A 16,795-nucleotide genomic window follows, 5' to 3' on the forward strand; every position below is an offset into this window, starting at 1 on the left:
AGGTCATGATCCCAGGGTCCTGGGATCAAGCCTTGCATGGCTCTCTGCTCAGCAGGGAGCCTGCTTCCTCCTCTCTCTCTCTGTCTGCCTCTCTGCCTACTTGTGATCTCTGTCGAATAAACAAATAAAGTCTTTAAAAAAACACATGAAAAAAATTTTTTAAATTTTTAAAAAAATTTTTTTAAAAGGTTTCTGAACTGATCAAGGACTGTGCGTATAAATAAAAAATGAATCTTATAAAATGCTCTTTTTCCTACTTCTATCGATCACCTTTTGAAATTATGCCATGTCTGTAACAGACGACAGTAGAGAATAAACAACAATGCATGGGTTGGGAATGGGGTGTTTTTTTTTTTTCCTTTTTCTTTTTGCCAAAATCGCAGTTAACTTTAACTGGAGAAAAAGCCATTTACACTTTTTGTACCGTGAGTTACACAGAAAACAGCATTATAATAAAAAGCCTTCATTTTGACACCAGAATTCATGGTTCCGCACAAATTAAAATGATCCCTTCGAGGCATAAAGTACACAAGCTTTATTGGGCAACAGCAACGGGCTGGGCTGGCAGACAATGAAAGGAGAACCGCTCGGAGCACGCAGCATCACATGGGTATCATCACAGGATCGAGAATTTAAATCATCTGGGAGTCCCTGCTAAATTAAAGCATCCTGTACCAGAGCTGCTCTCTCATGACAAAATACTGTCCTGGTGAGAGTCTGCAAGGCGGACTCTACTAACCTACTAATGGGACGGCCACGGACTCCTAGGAGAGTTTACAGTTAGCCCCAGAGCGACAAAATCGTAATTTAGCCACAGCTTTTTCTGTGCACCCCCCCGCCACTTGTCCCTGCCCCCATCCCCAACAAACGCAGTATTCACTGACGGAACCCAGCAACCTGAACAGACGGCACCCGTGACCATGCGGTGACCAGGACGGGTCCACGGGTACAGCTGCCGCGGAGCAAGGAGGTGCTGCGGAGCTCAAGGTCATTGGGGCGCTGCTCACGACATCATCTGCCTCTCCGCTCCATTCAGAAACATACACTTGTCCAAGACAAAATGAACATCATTAATGGAAATATTTCCCCGTAAGTATAAGCAACAATTTCCTTTACATTAAAGGAAGGGAGGAGAAATAAAATCGGTTGTATTTACAAAGCTCCTTGTTAGGTTTCTTAATGAAAACAAAGCTGGGAGTAACGGGATTTTAATGCAAACCAAGCATCTCATCCAAAAACTGGAGATGACACAGTCACATACACACACGCACTGAAACACACACAGGAGATTAAAGATAAAAAACAGCTGACAGGTGTTTGCCTTCAATAGGATGGAGCGGAAGCACATGTAGGTCCCATCGGCAATTTTGGCAAAGGTTTAAAATGCTGCCCCATAAAGGCATGAGGGCGTTCCCATCCCCACCCCAGTAAAAACAAAACAAAGTATAAAAGCAAAGTCTGGAGGAAGAATAGGCATTATTGTGTCAATTTCCAATGAGCACAAAACTCAAAATACATTCAAAAGTTGTCAGTGTGACCTTAACTTTCAGCAGAGAACACACCGAGGGAAGGGGTCAGCAGACATTCAAGATTACTAGGACACAAAAGGGCTTCACTTATTAGGGGACGCTGGCCGGGGACCCGGAGAACACGACCGTCGCAGTGGGGGACATCCCAGCTCTTGATCTCCCAGCTCCCGGCGGCTACAAACAGGTGGTTTGCCCCAATGTTAGGATGCCCCCAGGGATGCCCTCCAGGGCTCGGGAGCCACGTCTGCCACTCCTAGCAGCCACGGCCAATGCAACTGGCCTGGCCCAGCACCGCGGGCAACACGCACCTGTGCCCACACAGCTGCCAAATGAGGATCCACACTGTCAGGCACCAGAAATCACTGAAGATGGAGAAGATCGTCTGGTCGTTTTCTTCGAGGGAGGAAGGGGAAAGGAGAAACCACAAACAGATCCCACGGTCCTCGCGCACACACAACCATCACCGCAAGATCAAGCAAAAATCATGATAAAACAAAAGTGCTTCCTGGGACACAAATACATAACGGTGTCAGAGGGTCGGGGGGTTGTCATTTCTACTTTAAGGAGAAACGTTTGAACAGCACTGATTGCGTGTTGTGGGGCCTCTGGCCTCGAATTAAATCAGCTATCACAGACTTAGGTCCCACTGAGGTCCAAGGTGAGGGGAAGGGGTCAGTGGTGCTTCTTAAATTCTTTCCAGATTGGGAAACCGAGAAAAAGATCAACAGAATCCTTATGCTTAAGGTTAATGAACTCAGGAGCTTCCTGTGAAGTAGCTCCAGTGTTTGTCCTCCCCCCAACTAAGATATCCCGCGTGTGCCGCCCTTCTCTCTGCCGGGATGAGGCTGACCTGGGCAGGCGACCATCCTGGACTCTCACCGACTGGAGGCTCCCACCCTTTGAGGGCACACACGTTCCTGGACACTCAACGCCCCCCAGCAGGTGGTGTACGCAGGCTGCCCAGTGATGGTGGTCTGGGCTCCACTTGGATTTCGGTCCCTCTGGCCCTTGACTGCCTCTACTAGAGTGCGGCTGAGACAACAGAACATGGTTTTTAACAGCAAGACAGACATCCATCAACTTCCAGGCGGAGGTCGGGCTGGAGGGCTTCTTCAGCCTCTCTGGAAAGCTTCCTTCCTGGGAGATGGCAAGCAGCAGCTCAGGTGTGGACTTTAAAAGTCAACTCACACACCTGGATCACTTGGGACTTGAGGGATAAAACCAGAGAGACCACCTCCCACTATCTGCTGAACGTCTGCCATTTCCCAGCAATGGTTCCTTAAGACCTACCCCAGGAGCCATCCCGTCTGTGCAGAAGGCCAGGATCGCGGTTTACAAACTCAGAACAGAACAACGTAAGACTTATCATCAGCCTTCCAAAAAGACAGAACCAAGTGTGAACCTCTGAGCCCCACACTCAGCTCCCCTCCCTTTGAAACTGGGAAACATCACTCAGGAAGAAGTCAGACGTGTTCGATCTTTCATCGAGTTTTAGACCAAGGTCCTAATCCCAACTAACTATTCACCCACTGCAACCTGTATTCTCTGTGGGTCTGTGCGGCAGGAATAGCCGGCAGGAGCAGGCAAAGACGAATGCAGAAACGCACAGTCTTCACACAGAAGCACATCAGCAGCCAGCTTACCGGTGCCTGAAACCTGCGGGCATTTTATGAAGTTTCAAAGGGGCAGCACCCACGCAGGAGCGTATGAAGAGCGCTCCCGGGCAAGGGGACCACCGCCTGCTCCACGCACCCCCAGCTCCCCCAGAGCCGGCTGCCCAGAGGGTAGTGGGTGCCACCACCAGCCGGAACCCGCAGCCCTGAAGCCCACACAAGCAGAAGGGGCCAAAGGAATTCATCCAAGTCCAAGATCTCGAGCATGGTCAGCTCTGGAAGATCAACCGGCCAAGCCCTGATGGCAGGCGCCGAGGGACTCAGAACCCCGAGGATGCCTTGCCCTGCCAGGTCCAGGCCTTGCACACCCCCTTCCTCCTCTGAAACGAGAAGCCACAGCTTTATGAGAAACACATGGGTGTGTAGTCTATCCCCGTGGGGAGGCGCGGGGGGGCGGGAATCGATACTGCCAGCTGCCTTTAAGCAAGTTCCCTTCGAAAGCCGTAGGCAGTGTGATGGACCCCAGACCCCAGGGTCCTGGAGCGGCAGCCTGGGCCTCCTCCCACCGGGGCTGCCCCAACGAACGACGCACAGCAACATGGGATATGCCTCTGCCTTAGTCATTCAGCCTCCTAATGGGAAACAGACGTCTGTGGAGCAGAGAGCCCCCCGTCCCTGACCTTGCACTCAGGACTCGGACGGGCCCGGCCACATGTGCAACATTGTCTAAAGAATTAGTGGAGTCTCTTATCCGTCTGTCGACACATTGAGGAGCTGTTCAGTGGCACGTTTCCTGCTGCAACAACTCTGCTGAAAATGTCGGAGGGTGTCCTCAGCCGGCCGCCGGCTTGGTTATCGTTACCAGGTCCGAAGAAAGCAGGAGAACATCTCCGAAAATTCTTTGACGAGGTGGCAGGTGGAGCTAAGTCGAGGGCTGGAGGTGTTGAGTCCGAGGGAAGAGGCCAGACTGGATTGGTGGCACCCTCTGTCTCTCTCTCCTTTGCTCTATGTCACTCTAGGAAGCCGGTGCGGCCTCAGAGAGCAGCACTGCCTCGGACAGGACAAGCCGCATCTCCCCCTCGAGATGACTGCCTGCGTAACTTTCTACCGAAGTCACTGTCTTTCCCCACAAACCTATCCCAAGGGCTTTTACATTTCTCCGAAGCCAGCTTTTAAGAGTGAGAAAGATGTAAAGAGTACACACACATGAGGACTGCTGAACACAAAAACAGAAACCCCTCTACGATCGTCAACTAGACAGAAACCCTTATCGCATGACAACAGAAAGCAAGTCCTCGGAAGCTTGCCCAGTGACCCACGGATTAATCGTCAGCGGAGCCGCCGGCTTTAACATATGTACATTCGCTGCGGGCCGAACCGCGAGGGGCCCGAGCAGGCCCGCGGGGTCCCCTCCAGGGACCTCCCCGATCGTCCGGCGTCAGGACCCCACGCGGAGCCTCTTCGCGTCAAAACTGCACGTGTTAGCGAGGCCTGCACGACCCACAGGCAGCAGGTAAGAAAAACGCAACTTGAACTCTGCCCGGCAGGAGAGCGCCGAGGCCGCGGCGCCCTGGGTCGGCGCCGCCTACGACGTGAGCTTCGAGTAGCTGGGCGGGGAGAACCGTCTCCGCAGGTACTTGAGAACGTACAGGGGCAGGCAGCTGACCAGAGTGATCACGGACACCTTCCACAAGAACGACAGAGTGGCGATAAAGTACACATCTGCAAGCAAACGGGAAGACTGTGGTGAGTGGGCGGAATGTTCTGGAAGGCCTATGCGGCTCAGAATAGCCGGCACAGCTCTGATGGGGGGTAAGTGGGGGCAGAGCTGTCTCTGCATGGGATCCCATTACCGACACTGGCCCTTTCCTTCGGCTCAGTCTCCCAGGGCCTGGACTCTCCCCGGCCCCTCCTCTCTCTGACCTGCTTCTGCGGCTGAATTCACGGACAGTCAGTGAAATGCTGTTTCCAGCACCGGGGAAAGAAAACCAGGGGCACAAACGATTCTTACGGGTGTTTCTGCTGTGGAATCTGACAGCACGTCGGATTTTGTATATCCACCCACCGCCCAAGAGCAGAAAGGCTTTTCCCCTCGTTTCCCTTCATTTTCCCTTTGCCTCTGGAATGATCACCAAAGCTACGGGCAGCCGGGCCTGAGGGCAGTGCCAAGCTGGAAACGGGGGGTAGCCTCCTGGGGCTTCCAGCTAAGGACGGGTGCCCCCATCTGCTGCAGGACAGTAAGCCCGCAGTCCAGAGGATTCTGTGAGAGCAGAGCAGGGTTCACGAGCTTCCGCACAGTGGCGCACAGGAGGGGGTGGGAGGCAGGTGGCTGGCACCGGCCACAGTCCCGCTGAATGCCCGGCCCTGGAGCCCACACACAGCTGCCCATCCGGCCCGTGGCAGCTTCCCGAGGGCAGAGCTCACCACCCCAAGCCACAGAGCACATGACAGGTGCTCACGAAACCCATCGGACGGACTCTGGGGACAAGTGTGAAACTCCTCGAAGACTTCACTTTTCGCAGATGTCCGTCTTCCCTTTACCCGAACCTGAAGGACCGTTTGCTGACCAGCAAGAGACGTCATCGGAGGGGTTATCAGGGAAAGGCGGAGTTTCTCCACCCCGTGATGAGGACACATCCTGTGGGGCTATCCCTTATTCATGAGCGAGACCTGGACGTCTGACCTCTCCACAGCCCCCCGGAGCCCGGCGCAGTGACCAGCTCCCTGGAGAACCCCAGCCAGTCTTTGCTGAACTCAATGGGATCCCTTCTAAGCCAGATCACACAGTGTGCTTTTCAAAGGAAACCCTACTGACATCAAGCCGGAGAGCCTCTGTTCCAGGAAGCTGAGTCACAGCTGCCACTTGCCCCAAGAGGACGCCAGGAACAACATGGGGACCACTAAGTGCCAAGGCCTGGAGGACAAAGAGCTCAGGACGGGTCCCGGGGGGGGGGGGCCGAGACCCCACGGCCAGGCTGCGGCTGCAGGGGGAGGGGAGGGGCTGGAAGGTGTCTTACCGATGAATTCGTGTAGGAACACCAGGGAGGCGATGTAGCAGGCCAGACTGAGCAGCTCGGCCACCGTCATGAGCCAGTGCCATGTCTGGATGGTCAGGGCCACCATCAGCAGCTCGGTGAGGATCAGCGACGTGAAGGAAATCGCCACGATGTGCACGAACTCGGACTCAAACAGCAGCAGGGCCCCGTACATGATGGTGCTCCCTGCGAAGGCAGAGGAAGCCGGCGTCCCACACGGTTCGGCCCGCAGCCGCCACCCTCCCCCTCGCCCTCCCTATCCGGGGCTCCCAAGGCCCTCAAGGCCTGCTCCCAAGCAGGGGCTCCTTTCTGTTTGTTTTCTGTTTAGACATGAAAGATGGCGCTTGACGAGTGGTGCTTTATGGAGGTTTGAAAGAGGTGCCCTGTCCTGGTTTCCTATTTTCCCACTGGACTTTATATAATAAGGAGTCTAAAACTGTAGGGGAGAGGGAGGAAAGGGAGAGAAAGAAGGAGGGAGAGAGATGGAGAGAAGAAAATCAGGAGAGACAGGAAAGAGGAACTATCCGGGGTGGATGGAACAGGAAAGAGAAATTGAAACTTTATTATTTAAAATGACAGAGGCAAGCGGTCACAAAAAGGCAAATACTGTGGATATTCTACTTCTAGGAGGGATCCAAAGTAGTCACCTCCATAGAGATGAAAGGGAAGCGGGGATGGGGACAGAGTTTCCACTTGCCAAGATGGAAAAGTTCTGCGGCTGTTTTCTTGCAACAGTGTAACACTGTAAATGTACATCGTAACTCACCACGTGAATGCACTGTGCGCTAGCGAACTGTGCCCCTAAGAAGGGTTAAGATGGTGAATCTTCGGTCATGTGTTATCTTAACCACCCCTCTCCCCCACACACGAAATGACAGAGGGAGCCCAGAGACACTCAGTGTCCTGCCCCTGGAACAAGGTGAGAAAGGAAAGTGGCGGAGGGTACGGGGTCCGTACCTAGCACAGCAGAAACCAAACCCATGGTGCAGTGCCAGAGTATTACTAGATGCTAAACCCCAAAACTCCTCACACCACCGCCCACCACGACAGGGTTCGAGAGGGAGGGCTGATACGGCGCTTCCTGCTCATTGTCTATGAAATTCTATATATAAAACGTAGCTGCATAATCGATGCACATATTCTACTTTGAGAGACTTCTTAAAAATGCCCCCCTCTATTTTTTTAATGACAATTTAACCTCCTGCCAACAAATTCACTGGTTTCTACACCTTCTGGTTGCATGCCCTGTCAGTAAGACCTCCCAATACACAACGTGCATCTGTAAATTCTATGTCGGTGCTTGGGCAGACACAGACAGATACCAGGACCATGACATAATTATATGCACATTATAAAACATACATAAAGACAGAATTAAACACCAGAAGGGTCTGGATATTTTCTTCTCCTACAAGTCATCCTACAGTCTCTGCAATCCAGGGGCCCTCTCTGGAGGCTGCTGAGGTAAACACATCTTTCAAAAACTAGAACTTGACCTCAGAAAAAGTATCAGAACATCCCAGAAAGCAACCGCTTTTTGTTACAATGGCTTAAGCATCTTGGCAGGTTTTGAGTAGTATCCGTTATCTTTTTCTCTGACTTTATCTCATGAGGCAGACGGCACCACCTCTCAGATCTACTGCTCTGCTGAATGTTCTAGTCCTCAGAACATGCCGAGCAGGGCCTCCCTGGGGCACACTGTCCCGCTCCTTAACCAAATTTTAGGGTTCCAGCTTCTTCCCTTCATGCTCTACAGACAACAGTCAAGTTGACCCTGTGCACTGCCTTACCTTGATAGATGCTAATCAAAACCCATATTAGGAAGGTCTTGTAGGACAACGGTCTTCCCTAAATGAGGAAGCGAGAAAGAACAGGTTACTACCATGCTGGGCTCCTCCACTAACGAGGCAATCTGCCTGTTTTCATTTAAAAATAAAGGGGGGGGGTCTTGCTCATATCTGAACTCACTAGAGAAATTACATTTTTTAAAGAGAATTAATAGAAGGTGGAAATAAATCTGCTCTTCAGTAAAATTCCTTGGGGACAAATAAATCCTACACCGACACACACCACACACACCACACCACAGGCAGCACGCACACACTTTTTGGAAGCGTAGGCAAGGACGTTTCCAGGAGCAGACACCAGCTAAGGCTGGAGGATGGAACCGTCAGGCGTTTCTTTTTTAAGTTGTTAGTTGGTTTGTTGGCAACACACTGCAGTAGTACACATATTGCTGTACTGTTCAATATTCTTTACAAGCGCAAATACTACTTTTTTAAGAAAAATAAAATAAAATCCCACGCCTTCCTCTACCAAACTAGCAGTTCCAGTCAGTGTGCTCCAACCAGATACGGAGGGTCTGTGTGAAATCAATTAGCAGTAGGGAGAGAGGGAGAGAGAAGGGGAGGGGGGAGGCAGGACTGAGGGAGGGGAGGGGGAGTCCAGTGAACCTTGAGGAGATCCTTGTAGAGCTCAGGATACAGCATGGCAACTTCCGACTTGACATCTTTGTCCAGGACCAGAGAAAACACAGGAAACATGGTGTAAATGGTGGAGTACCTGGGGGTGGGGGGAGGGAGGGGCGGAAATCACCACAGGTAAGACCCAGCCGAAGGAAAATGAGCAATTCATTTCTCCAGCTTCTGCAGCCCAATCTCCACCCATTCATTCCTTCAACAACCGCCCACTGCGTGCCTGTTCTGTGCCAGGGCTGATTTTAAGCTTGGGAGATTCAGATGAAAAACTGATGGAAACATCTGCCCTCAGAGAGCTTTCATACTAGTCAGTGAGTCAACAGAGTCGGTGAACTACACTGTGTGTTGCAGGTACGTGCTAAGAAGGAAACTCTAATGGAGGGGAGGGAAGGAGACATGGGGGTGGTGTCATTTTCGAGAGGGTGCCCAAAGGATGTGACATTTGAGTAAACACCCAGAGAAGGTGAGAGGCAGTCAGGCCCAAGTGGAGGGAAGAGCATCGCAGGCAAAGAGGCAGCATGTGCAAAGGCCCTGAGGCAGGAGTGCATCTTGTTTGAAGAACAGCAAGGCAGCCAGTGCAGCTGGCTGTATGAGTGAGAGGGAGAGAGAAGGAAATGGGATCAGAGAGGGACAAGGGGTCCAGTCATGGAAGGCCACATGCAGCCAAGCTCCAGGAGCCCCTGCCTACACTCTGGCATGTTCTTTTGTTTTTCTGGGACCTAACAAAAGATGTCCACCCGTCCAATTAGAAGCAAGCAGAATTTCACTGTCCACTGTCAGAGTGAATGGGCCAACATAAAAAGAAGAAGGCAGGCAACTTTGGTAAGATTCTCCCCCAGGGCCAGCCGGCCTTTCTGTGCTCCTGCCCCTTTCACGACCAGGAGCACGGCCTACATGGGTCTCCATCTAGGGCGTGTGGTACCCAAATTCCACCCATCTGGCAATTCAAAGACTGAACACTTTCTCCGAAGGATCACAAGAAACCTCATGAATTCCAAGTCAGGAATGGGGTTGGGTTTGAGGGCAGCAAGTGTCCCAGGGACACCCTAGTCTAGCAGATCAGGGGCACGCAGCAGTGAAGCTCCGTTAGGCACGTGCCCCCCCAGCCCCCGCCAAAGAGATCAAGGCTCTGGGCCACCTTAGAGACCCAGCAGCAGAAGATTCTACTGGGGTCCATGGCAGGGAAGGTACTTTCCAGAGCTCCCCTTTCACTTTTTCTAAGACCACAATGAAATCACCGAGTCTGAACCTTTGCTCTTGCTTTGATTGCTAATCACCGGTCAGCTCAGACTCTTCTGGGCAAGCATTATTCCATCTCCAGGTCCAAATGGCCAAGGGCTATGAACCACAGACATATCAGACCCCACTTCCTCAATCTGGTTCCAGGCTTGTCAGTTCAAAAAATCTTGTGAGGGGTGCCTGGGTGGTTCAGTGGGTTAAAGCCTCTGCCTTCAGCCCGGGTCATGATCCCAGGGTCCTGGGATCAAGCCCCATGTCGGGCTCTCTGTTCAGCGGGGAGCCTGCTTCCTCCTCTCTCTCTGCCTGCCTCTCTTCTGCCTACTTGTGATCTCTGTCTGTCAAATAAATAAATAAAATCTTTAAAAAAACAAAACAAAACAAAACAAAAAAAACTTTTGAATCCGAGAAGATTCTAAACGGCATCGCTGGCAACTTGGGGACTGAACAGCCTAGACAGTACGTTTCCTCGCTCATCTCTGGCATTTTTGAGAGGTTTCATAAAAAATTAATACCCTGCCTACATTTTCTTACCCAATGATGAGGAATCCTTGATAGAGAGGAACGGAGGCAAAGTAAAACACGGATGAAAAGACCGCCTGTGCCAACAAGAAAGGAGGATGTTAACAAAAATCGTGACAAAAATCCCTACACTTATAAAGTAGCAGTCAACACTTAACACAGCACAAACATCCCCTGCACAGCTGTGAGTGCTTTAAGGAAACCAGCTCATTCCACGATTACAACCACCTCATGAGGTCGGTACTGTTATCATCAACCCCTATTACAGACGACAACAGTAAGGCACAGAGAGGTTAAGGGACTTGCCCAAGATAACACAGCTCGTAAGTGACAGGAGCCAGGAGTCGTTCCCAGGTGGTTTAGCACCAAGGACCACTCTCCACCGCTCTGTGAACACTGACGTTAGAGGACACAGGCTGGACCCAGAAATACCCTGTGCGATCCCCATGAACCCCCAGAACCACCCATGAGATCCAGTCCTATCTCCTGCATTTCACAGGAGGGGACTCTGAGCAGGTAAAGGGCACTGTGGGGCTCAATCCCAGCTCCATACTCCAGCTCCCCGGGGGCGGGGCAGCAGAGAAGGCACAGCCCCTCTTACAGGACACATTTTACCGTTTCTGGAAATTTTTACAAAGAGCCCATAACCTGCTGCCCTTGTTAGACAAGAGCAATAAAGACCTTTCCAAACGCTCCCTGAAATGTCTGCTTCCTGACTTGGAAAACAGGAGCTACTGGCCGTGAAAACCAGGCTGGGGAGATAAAATCAGACTTGACACTCCGTTACTTCTGTCTCTGGGCATCGACAGGCTCACGGAAGGAAAGTGGCCTCCAAAGCGAATTCCTAGGGGCCGAAAACCAAAAAGAGGCCAGAGACAACGACAAGAGGCTTTTCAAAAGCTGAATACAAGAGACAGCCCGAGCCAGCCTGACGACTGGAAAGGTCGTGGCACCAGAGGTGTCTCGCCCCCCATCACCTGCTGTAGGAGTTTGTCTGATACAGAGCTCGGAACGCAGGTGCCACCCGGGGCCAAGGTCGTGGACAGCCCCAGCTGTACCCTGGTCATATTTCAGAACTGGAAGGTGAAAGCCGCCTTTCAAATGACTTTCCACCCCAGCTGGGCTGCAGCACAGAAAGGATGGTTGTAAAAACATCAAGAATCTGGTGTTTCATTTTGTAAATCAACGTCAAGAGCCTCCTTCCTCTAAAAGGGCCGGGTTGGCCATAAAGCCTTCATCGTGGAGAGAACACCTGAGGGGAAAAAAAAACTACGGCCACATCTATCAACGAGACCGACGGCAAGGTGCGGCTCCAAGAGGGACTTGTCCTCAGCCAGCCACTTTCAGCACAGTGGACAGCGAGATTTTTTTTCTACAGCCCCAAAGAACAATTTCCCATCCTGAAGTTTTTTTCTAAATTGATGTTGAGAGCGACAACATACAGGCTTTACAGAAGTCAGCTCGGCCAGCCCGGCTTCTGTGCGCCTGCCCAGCGGTGAGCGATCAGTCTCCCAGGGACGGATCCAGAGCGCCACCCACGAGCTAACACAAAAGTACAGATGTGGTCTGAGGAACCGTAACAGCTGTTTGGGTGTAGGTCACGTTGACCAAAAAAATCACTTTAAGGCTCCTATGTTCACAAATACAATAGATGTTGAAAACCTAAAACGACCCCCAGAAGGTGAGAAAGAGGCCAGAAGAAGGGGAGAGTCTCATGTACACAAACAGCATCGCTTCACTTCCTCAGAAAGGGAGGAAGCCTTTTATGTGGCAAGTAAGTGCCTTTCCCACAGATTAAAACATCCCCTCACTGGATACCTCGCCCTGTGGTTTTATGACGAGGGGAAAGGATGCCTTCAGCACTTGACGCCTTACAGAGCTCTGCTTCTCAAAGGAGCCTCATCTGAGAGGCAAGGCAGGTCTTATCATCCCCATTCATGGATGGAAGACTGAGACCCAGCGGGCTCTCAAGGTCTCAGAGATATGTAGTGGTGTGGTCAGAAGGAGACGTGGGTTTCAAGTCCCATCACCCCTACATTCCTACTACTTAACTGGGATATTTTCACCAAACGTCCATGAAGGGGAATGCATCCGTCAATCATTTTTCAGCACCTAAAACACCTAAAATGTGTTCTTTCCCACCCTTTGGCCTTCCTCCTAGTGCACACTTAGTTGCCACAGACCGATGACGGATGTGAAAGGAGCCAGCGAGAGAGGAGGTGGGGAAAGTGCCCTGGAATTCTTTGGTGAGAAACAAGATGGGAACAAGACGTTACTCCCGCGAAGCTGAACAATGGGGCGGCCCAGCTGGACTCCCACCCGGGATGTCTGGAGGCGGAACCGTGACAGGGCCACAGGCTCTGCTGCCCCACCTGAGAGCCCACACGAGCCGAGGCAGCGATCCAGGCCTCCCTGCATCGCAGGCACTCGAGGGGACACCGCGACCAAGAGCATGGGCTCTGGAGTCCCCGCCTGATACAGACTAACCCCCAAGAGACACTGCACGTGTTTCTCAGCCTCACGGAGCCTCAGGCTCCCCATCTGTACAATGGGTGCAGGCGACCATGAGGACCGTACGAGACGCTGCCCTGTGGACATGGAGCCAGGTGCTCAGGGCGTCGGAAGAGCTGGAGAACACAAGTTCTTCTCCCGCGGTCGTTCTCTGCTGGCCCTTTCGTGAACATCCAGAAAATCCAAGACCCGAGTATTTGCCCGCATCTCACTCTGCACGCTTCCCTCTGGCAAAAAAAATCCTAACAACTCTGGGCAACAACACACCTCCCTCCTGCCAAGCACGGGCCAGGCCCGCTGCTAACGCTCGCAGCCACCCCGCCACGGCGAGGATGGCCTGTCCCAGCCACCAGAGGAAGGACCTGGGGCAATCCAAGGTCTGTTGGGCTGGAACGGGGCCCGGCGGGGATTTAAAACTGGTCAGGTGGGAAAATAAAGTCAACCAACCGACCAACCGACCAACCAGCCAGGGAGCGCCACAGCTCCAAAGCACGGTCGAGTTCCAGGCCTTTTCCCTGCTAGCCCCGGGGAGGGTGAGCAGAGTCGCACCGCCTGCCCCCACCACCTGCCCCCTACCTGCCCCCCCGCTCATCCTGCCCCCCCCCCCGCCCACCTGCATGGTGCTGATGCAGAGGCTCCTGTGGATGACGAACTGGCTGAGGGCCGCCGAGCGCTTGTAGCTGTTGCGGCCGTGCACCATGAGCAGGCGGCCCAGGTGCTTGAACTGGGTGATGGAGAAGTCGGCCGCCAGAGACGCCTGCTTGCCTTCCTGAAAGCCACACAAAACGGGCACCGTCAGAAGCACCGGAGGTCAAGGCAACCACGTTTGTTTTGTTTTGTTTTCCATGGAAAAAGCAAGACACCATAAGGGGATCTTTGGAAAACTTCAGTGAAGAGCTTCTTTGGTTTCAAGCTGGGCTCAGTAGGTGGTCTGAGTCTACGTGTGTTTGAAAAAGAGGAATTTATTTAAATAAAAACCACTCTAAGTCACAGACAGTTATAATGTGGAGGTCAAAGGGATCTAGTATCTTGGGGGTGCGCCCAACCCATGGTGTGCACCCAGAGCCAGGAATCCTCAGACATAGGCACCTTATGACGGTCTGTTCCTCTGAGTGAACGGTAAGGATGGGGGGGGGGGGTGGAGCTGAGGGAAGAAAGGACACAGGAGAGTGGATTCGCCCGATTCATGAGGCCGTGGGACCAAATGCACAGGACGGCCTCTCTGGCCCTCACTTGGGGCCTCTGTGCTCCTGTTAAACCCAAAGTCCTGACAATCCTGGGAACCCCTCTTCTTGCCGGTCGCCATTTAGAAGTCACAAGTTAGGACAGAGGGAACAGTAAAAGGCAAGCACAGAGGTAATAAGGACAGAAAAAGAAGAACTGTTGTAACACACCAACTTTTTAAAAAATGCAGCTTTTAGTGAGGGGAAGACTGCGCCACATTCTTCTCTGACCCCCAAGACATCAGCAGACAGCGTGATGACGGGTGCTTTTACGGACACTGTGATGGCCACGGGAAAGTGACAAGTACATTCACGGTGCCCTGACGATACAACAAAACACTCTGTTTTTAAGCGTCGGCACGCGAAAAATCAGCACTCGTCATCTGTAAGACGGAGTGATGTCGATCCCCAACTCCCACGTAATAACCGGACTCCCACATAATAAATCATACCAAGGGATCACGCTTCGTGGTTCCTTGTGCTTCATCATGTGAATCTAGGATTTTCAGAAGCATCAAAGCTATGTTTTGAGGGAAAAAGCAGCTCCAGCTAGCGGAGAAGAGCAGCTCCCAACCCAATACAATGACCTGACACCGTGGCCCCAAGCGCCCGGCAGCGACCAGCAGCCCCGACGCCCCGCGCCCGCACTCACCTTCCCCTCGACACCCACGCCGCAGTCGGATTCCTGAATCATGCTGACGTCATTGCCTCCGTCACCTGCCGGCCGCACGGACCGGAGAGAAAAGCCGGGAAATGAGAGAGCGGCGAGAAACAGGATCCCCACATTTCATTCTTACTTGGAAACAGTGTAGAAGTCTTTGGCCTTTCACCGAGCGCTTGCTTATGACTACAGCCTTTTCTGCCCCAGACCATTTAACCACCCCACACCCACAGCATCGGCTTCCTGTCTCTCAGACGGAGCAGCTGAGCGTCAGAGGAACACCAGGTGACGGCGAGAGCCCCAGCCGTGGAGCGGCGGCAGGGGGACCGTGTCCACGCCCCACCCCTGCGTGGGTGGCGCAGAGTGCCACAGCCCACCAGCAGCAGTGACCGACTCGACGCTTACGGAGCCCATACTGTGCCCTGTGGCCAGCACTTTTGAAATCTACCCCTTTTTCGTCCTCATCAGCACCACCTGAATACTTATAACCCCATTCTACCGACGGGAAGACGGAGGCTCGGATGGGGACAGGTGCCCAGGGGGCCCGGATTTGGCCCCACTGTGTGCAGTCCGCATCCCTCTGTGACGCGGCTTCCTGCCTCCTGAGCAAAGGAAAAGCAAGCTCAGGAGAAAAGCCCTGCAGCGCGCGTATCTCCTCTCACTCGGGGGGAAATACTAAAAATAATATCACAGCCAAGGTCTGCTGGGGGAGAAGAGCACGACCTACGTCAAGGGGCCAGGACGCAGCAGCAGAGTCCACCCACCCTCGGAGAGAGGGATCCAGTGCATCCGTGGGGGGGGGGGTGGCGGGGGGGGGCGGGTGGAGACGGGTGTGGAGGGTGGGGGCACCTACCTACTGCACAAGTGAGCTTCCCGGTGCGCTCCTGCAGCAGCCGCACGATCTGGGCCTTCTGGGTGGGTGTGCAGCGGCAGCAGACCACGGCCGGGCACTGGCAGGCCAGCTCCATGAACTCGTACTCATAGTACTTGAGGCAGACCTGGTGGGGGGAGGGGGAGGCGGAGGCGGTGGGTCACCTGAGGTCCCTGCCCCCTCCCCCAGGCAGGAAGGGAAGCGCACTCCCAGGAGGACCCGGCATCCCCGCACCCACCTCCAGGGAGTCTCCAGAGATGACCAGGGCACAGTCATGCTTCCTGCGGAAAGCATTCAGCTCGAGGTGGGCCTCGCTGCGGTTGGTCACCTGGAAGGGAACGGAGGGGTGGAGGGGGCCGTGCTCTCCGGAGATGGCAGAACAACAAACAGCGGCTTCCTGAAGCCGGGATGAAGACAATGGCCGCCCCAGCCCGGGACCCCCGCCCTGCCCCTGCCACCAGACCCAGAGCCAAATCAAACCGGGTTTGTTATGATTCTGCGGGAAGTGGGAGAGCCGCGCTGCCGACTACTACCTTGCATTTCCCCCAGCACGGCTGTGGCCCACATAGGAAAAGAAAAAGAGCTAAATGTGCCCCCACTTTCATTGTGTGCCAGGCACTATGCTAGGCCCTTTCCATGGAGTTTTTTTTCCCCATTTACATCTCACAACAGCCCTACAAGGTGCGTAATGATAACAGCTGTCCTTCTCACATAAGGAAAGGAAGGCCCGGTGAGATCCGTGAGCCTGCTTCAAGTAACTCCTCTGGGGGAACTGGGCAGCAGGCAACAGAAGCCAGGCATCTAGCCGGGGGGCCAACTTCCCTGTAGTGCACCGGACGGTACCCCCTACAGGCCCCTGGGACCCCACAGTGCTGGCTGAAATGACTCGACTCTGCTATCATAACACCAAAGCAACCACAGACAACAGGTAAACAAGGGGGCATAACTGTGTTTAAATAAAACTTCATTTGGGTGCCTGGATGGCTCATTCGGTTAAGCATCTGCCTTCAGCTCAGGTTATGGTCCCAGGATCCTGGGATGGAGTCCCATGACAGGCTCTCTGCTCAGGGAGAAGTCTGCCACTCCTTCTGACTCTAGCCCTCCCCCCACTCATGCT

The 16,795-nt window shown here is 53.2% G+C and overlaps 1 protein-coding gene across 8 annotated transcripts in view; it reads right to left on the reverse strand.

The window, feature by feature from the left end:
- Window positions 1-520: 520 nt before the first annotated feature.
- The window catches only part of ATP9A (ATPase phospholipid transporting 9A (putative)), a 131,964-nt gene continuing 115,689 nt past the window's right edge, over window positions 521-16,795 (reverse strand). For all 8 annotated transcript variants that reach the window (XM_082744925.1, XM_082744924.1, XM_082744929.1 and 5 more), the window contains 9 exons: window positions 15,917-16,006; window positions 15,661-15,805; window positions 14,799-14,863; window positions 13,537-13,692; window positions 10,425-10,489; window positions 8,631-8,739; window positions 7,968-8,025; window positions 6,160-6,363; window positions 521-4,864 (listed from right to left, as the gene is read on the reverse strand). In XM_082744925.1, the coding sequence (XP_082601051.1) occupies window positions 4,728-4,864; window positions 6,160-6,363; window positions 7,968-8,025; window positions 8,631-8,739; window positions 10,425-10,489; window positions 13,537-13,692; window positions 14,799-14,863; window positions 15,661-15,805; window positions 15,917-16,006 (1,029 nt within the window). In that variant the 3' untranslated portion in view covers window positions 521-4,727. The remainder of the gene's footprint in view (window positions 4,865-6,159; window positions 6,364-7,967; window positions 8,026-8,630; window positions 8,740-10,424; window positions 10,490-13,536; window positions 13,693-14,798; window positions 14,864-15,660; window positions 15,806-15,916; window positions 16,007-16,795) is intronic.

The sequence above is a fragment of the Mustela nivalis genome (genome assembly GCF_964662115.1).
Source record: "Mustela nivalis genome assembly, chromosome: 8".
In the NCBI taxonomy this organism is placed as follows: Eukaryota; Metazoa; Chordata; class Mammalia; order Carnivora; family Mustelidae; genus Mustela; species Mustela nivalis.